Source organism: Salvelinus namaycush, chromosome 2 (assembly GCF_016432855.1).
Source record: "Salvelinus namaycush isolate Seneca chromosome 2, SaNama_1.0, whole genome shotgun sequence".
Lineage (NCBI taxonomy): Eukaryota > Metazoa > Chordata > Actinopteri > Salmoniformes > Salmonidae > Salvelinus > Salvelinus namaycush.
Window position 1 is genome coordinate 35,017,345 of NC_052308.1, and position 5,736 is coordinate 35,023,080.

At 44.8% G+C, this 5,736-nt stretch overlaps 1 protein-coding gene across 1 annotated transcript; it reads left to right on the forward strand.

The window, feature by feature from the left end:
- The first annotated feature begins 3,669 nt into the window (after nucleotides 1–3,669).
- LOC120062066 (tubulin alpha chain-like) lies at nucleotides 3,670–5,134 on the forward strand. The gene is made up of 3 exons (XM_039011877.1): nucleotides 3,670–3,805; nucleotides 3,896–4,044; nucleotides 4,154–5,134. Exons 1-3 carry the CDS (start codon nucleotides 3,685–3,687, stop codon nucleotides 5,132–5,134), a joined length of 1,251 nt encoding a protein of 416 aa, XP_038867805.1. The 5' UTR covers nucleotides 3,670–3,684.
- Nucleotides 5,135–5,736: the final 602 nt, after the last annotated feature.

Below are 5,736 nucleotides of genomic sequence, written 5' to 3' on the forward strand. Positions count from 1 at the left end.
AAATCAAATGTTATTTTTCACATGCGCTGAATACAACTGGTGTAGCCATTACCATGAAAGAATTGCTTACGATCCTTTCCCAATGATGCAGAGTTTAAAAATAATAATAGTAACAGAAGAGTAATAAAATAAAATGCGAAAGAATGGAGCTACTATATACAGGGAGTACCAGTACCAGATCAATGTGCAGAGGTACGAGATATTTGAGGTAGATACTGTGTGTACATTTTTTTATTTTTTTTTAAATTTAACCTTATTTAACTAGGCAAGTCAGTTAAGAATAAATCATTTTTTACAATGATGGCCTACCAAAAGACAAAAGGTTTCCTGCGGGGACGGGGGCCTGGGATTAAAAATACAAATAAATACAATATAAATATAGGACAAAACACACATCACAACAAGAGAGACAACACAACACTACATAAAGAGAGACCTAAGACAACAACATAGCAAGGCAGCAGCACATGACAACACAGCATGGTAGCAACACAACATAACAAAAACATGGTAGCAACACAACGTGGTAGCAGCACAAAACATGGTACAAACATTATTGGGCACAGAAAACAGCACAAAGGGCAAGAAGGTAGAGACAACAATACATCACACAAAGCAGCCCCAACTGTCAGTAAAAGTGTCCATGATTGAGTCTTTGAATGAAGAGATTGAGATAAAACTATCCAGTTTGAGTGTTTGTTGCGGCTCGTTCCAGTCGCTAGCTGCAGCGAACTGAAAAGAGGAGCGACCCAGGGATGTGTGTGCTTTGGGGACCTTTAACAGAATGTGACTGGCGGAACGGGTGTTGTATGTGGAGGATGAGGGCTGCAGTAGATATCTCAGATAGGGGGGAGTGAGGCCTAAGAGGGTTTAATAAATAAGTATACAGAGATGACCAGTTTACAGAGGAGAATAGAGTGCAGTGATGTGTCCTATAAGGAGCATTGGTGGCAAATCTGATGGCCGAATGGTAAAGAACATCTAGCCGCTCGAGAGCACTCTTACCTGCCGATCTATAAATTATGTCTCCGTAATCTAGCATGGGTAGGATGGTCATCTGAATCAGGGTTAGTTTGGCAGCGGGGGTGAAAGAGAAGCGATTACGATAGAGGAAACCATGTCTAGTTTTAACTTTAGCCTGCAGCTTTGATATGTGCTGAGAGAAGGACAGTGTACCGTCTAGCCATACTCCCAAGTACTTGTATGAGGTGACTACCTCAAGCTCTAAACCCTCAGAGCTAGTAATAACACCTCTGGGAAGAGGGGCATTCTTCTTAACAAACCACATGACCTTTCTTTTGGAGGTGTTCAGAACAAGATTACGGGTAGAGAAAGCTTTTTGGACATTAAGAGAGCCTAGTTGTAGAGCTTTTAACAAAATCCCGGAAGGGGCCAGCTGAGTATAAGACTGTATCATCTGCATATAAATGGATGAGAGAGCTTCCTACTGCCTGAGCTATGTTGTTGATGTAAATTGAGAAGAGCATGGGGCTTAGGATCGAGCCTTGGTGTACTCCCTTGGTGACAGGCAGTGGCTGAGACAGCAGATTTTCTGACTTTATACACTGCACTCTTTGAGAGAAGTAGTTAGCAAACCAGGCCAAAGACCCCTCAGAGACACCAATACTCCTTAGCCTGGCCACAAGAATGGAATGGTCTACCGTATCAAAAGCTTTGGCCAAGTCAATAAAAATAGCAGCACAATATTGCTTAGAATCAAGGGCAATGGTGACATCATTGAGGACCTTTAAGGTTGCAGTGACACATCCATAACCTGAGTGGAAACCAGATTGCATACCTGAGAGAATACTATAGACATCAAGAAAGCCAGTCAGTTGATTATTGACACGTTTTTCCAACACTTTTGATAAACAGGGCAAAATAGAAATAGGCCTATAACACTTAGGATCAGCTTGATCTCCCCTTTAAATAAAGGACGAACCGTGGCTGGCTGCCTTCCAAGCAATGGGAACCTCCCCAGAAAGGAGAGGTAGGCTTGGCGATGATAGGGGCAGCAACCTTAAAGAAGAAAGGGTCTAAACCATCTGACCCAGATGTTTTTTGGGGGTCAAGTTTAAGGAGCTCCTTTAGCACCTCGGACTCAGTGACTGCCTGCAGGGAGAAACTCTGTAGCGGGGCAGGGGAAAAAGAGGGAGAAGCATCGAGGATAGTCGCATTAGAAGGGGTGTTGGAAATGAGGAAATGTTGGACGGGCAAGGAGGCATGGCTGAGTCAACAGGAATCCTGACTTAATGAACTGGTGATTAAAGAGCTCAGCCATGTGCTTCTTGTCAGTAACAACCACATCATCAACATTAAGAGACAGCTGTGAGGAGAAGGGTTTATTCTCCAGGTCTTTAACTGTTTTACAGAATTTCTTGGGGTTAGACCCATAGAGAGAGAACTGCTCCTTAAAGTAACTAACTTTGGCCTTACAGATAGCCTGAGTGCACTTATTTCTCATTTGCCTGAACGATAGCCAGTCAGCCTGAGTATGCATGTGCTGAGCCTTTCGCAAATTGCAATTCTTAAGGTGGAGTAACTCTGCAAGATCACGGTCAAACCAGCGGCTGAACCTGTTTTTAATTCTCATTTTCTTTATGGGGGTGTGTTTGTTAACAATACCACTGAAAATATCAAAAAAGAAGTTCCAAGCGTCTTCGACAGAGGGGATCAAGCTGATTCTATAGCATTAAAGGTTTTTTTGAGCAACCATAAATTGACTATTTAGCAATCTTATGGCTTGGGAGTAGAAGCTGTCTCAGAGCCAATTTTTTTTTTGTTAAGTTTTAACCTTTATTTAACTAGGCAAGCCAGTTAAGATCAAATTCTTATTTACAATGATGGCCTAGGAACAGTGGGTTAACAGCCTTGTTCAGGGCCAGAACAACAGGTTTTTACCTTGTCAGCTAGGGGATTCGATCTAGCAATCTTTGAGTTACTGGCCCAATGCTCTAACCATTAGCCTACCTGCCGCCCCAATGCTCTGGCAGTGTTTGCCGGACAGTAGCAGAGTGAACAGTCTATGGCTTGGGTGGCTGGAGTTTTGTCAATTTTTCGGGCCTTTTCTTCTGACACCCCATGATATAGAGATCCCGGATGGCAGGGAGCTCGGCCCCAATGATGTACTGGGCTGTCCTCACCACCCCCTGTAGCGCTTTGCGGTCGAGGACGGTGCATTTGCCATACCAAGTGGGGATGCAGCCAGTCAAGTTGCTCTCGATGGTGCAGCTGTAGAACTTGCCAAATCTTTTTAGCCTCCTGAGGGGGAAGAAGCTCTACCATGCCCTCTTCAAGACTGCGGGTGTGTGTGGACCATGTTAAGTCCTTAGTGATGGGCATTCAATCATGGGGAAAAATGTAGCACAATACAGTTTGCCCTTCAGATGAAAAGAGTGCAAGAATCTGATTTGCATTGGATTAGATATAATGGAGACCGGATGCCATTTTTAATGTGTGCCCTCTTTACATTGGCTCTCCTCTCATAAATGCACATGCCAATGCTTTGGTGACATCGTTGACATTTACCTTGATTGTGTACAGTGTGATCCAATGAAATTGCGCTCTCTTCTCTTTCTCAAGCGTGAGTGTATCTCCATCCATGTGGGTCAGGCTGGTGTCCAGATTGGCAATGCCTGCTGGGAGCTCTATTGTCTGGAGCATGGGATCCAGCCAGATGGTCAGATGCCCAGTGACAAGACCATCGGAGGAGGAGACGACTCCTTCAACACCTTCTTCAGTGAGACTGGAGCTGGCAAGCACGTCCCCAGGGCTGTGTTTGTGGATCTGGAGCCCACTGTCATTGGTACGATCTCTTTGTCTTGAAACAATGATGATGACACTATGGTATCTCCTTAGTCTTGAGCCCTCAGCTTACAGGTCTTTCTTTTTCCAGATGAGGTGCGAACTGGAACTTACCGCCAGCTCTTCCATCCTGAGCAGCTGATCACTGGAAAGGAGGATGCAGCCAACAACTACGCCCGTGGGCATTACACCATCGGCAAAGAGATCATAGACTTGGTTTTGGACAGGACTCGCAAACTGGTGAGAACTTACATATGATGTCGTACTAACATACACTCTACCCACATCTCTGTAAATTCTGTATCTTTATCCCTCCATAATGATCTGAAACATCTCTCCTCCTCTCCAGGCTGACCAGTGCACTGGCCTCCAGGGCTTCCTGGTCTTCCACAGCTTTGGAGGTGGCACCGGTTCTGGTTTCACCTCCCTGTTGATGGAACGCCTGTCTGTTGACTATGGCAAGAAGTCCAAGCTTGAGTTCTCCATCTACCCAGCTCCCCAAGTGTCCACAGCTGTTGTTGAGCCCTACAACGCCATCCTGACCACCCACACCACCCTGGAGCATTCAGACTGTGCTTTCATGGTAGACAATGAGGCTATCTATGACATCTGCCGTAGGAACCTCGATATCGAGCGTCCCACCTACACTAATCTTAACAGGTTGATCAGCCAGATTGTGTCCTCCATCACTGCTTCCCTCCGATTCGATGGTGCCCTCAATGTTGATCTGACAGAGTTCCAGACCAACTTGGTGCCCTATCCCCGTATCCACTTCCCCCTGGCCACCTATGCCCCAGTGATCTCAGCAGAGAGGGCTTACCATGAGCAGCTCTCTGTGTCTGAGATCACCAACGCTTGCTTTGAGCCATGTAATCAGATGGTGAAATGTGACCCACGTCACGGCAAGTACATGGCCTGCTGTCTGCTGTACCGTGGTGACGTTGTGCCCAAAGATGTTAACGCTGCCATTGCCACCATCAAAACAAAACGCTCCATCCAGTTTGTAGACTGGTGCCCAACTGGTTTCAAGGTTGGTATCAACTACCAGCCCCCAACTGTGGTACCTGGTGGAGATCTGGCCAAGGTTCAGAGGGCAGTGTGCATGCTTAGTAACACCACTGCAGTGGCTGAGGCTTGGGCCCGCCTTGACCACAAGTTTGACCTGATGTATGCCAAGCGTGCTTTCGTGCACTGGTACGTAGGTGAGGGTATGGAGGAGGGAGAGTTCTCTGAGGCCAGGGAAGACATGGCTGCCCTGGAGAAAGATTATGAGGAGGTGGGTGTCGACTCCATTGAGGGAGAGGGAGAGGAGGAGGGAGAGGAGTATTAAAGTGAGTGACTTGATTCACCTTAGTCATATCACTAGCATGCTTATCACTGGTCAGAAGTTTACATGGCTCAGCTTTCCTTATTAGCGTTGGAAATGGCTAGCAAACACTGTCACACATCATAGATATTCATGCATTCCATTGGAACCGAAAGTTGTTAATGAAATTTGCTGTGGTTGTGTTCAGGGAATGTCATTGTGTTGCAATGGTTTTACTTTTTACGGTTTTATGTTATTTTACACTGCAGCGGTCTGTCCTCTTTTGTCTGTTATATGCAATAAATTACTGGAGGAGTTTTGCTTCTTGTCTTTCTTTCTTAATGTATTTATTTGTTTTTTTCTTCACTCACTAAAACTTACCACAGTGTTTCTCAAGAAGGAATCATTTGATTGTTGCAGTGTAATAACAATGTAGGTAGTAGATACATATTGTTACTTAGTTCTACAACTACCTGTTTGTGTAATTACACATTGACAATTTATATGTATATATTTAGCTGAACCTCACCCTAAAATTATTGTTTTATATCCGTGTGCAAATCTTTCAAAGTGCATGTTGCAAGAATACATAACTATGTAACAATGTGTACCTAAAACACTGTAAT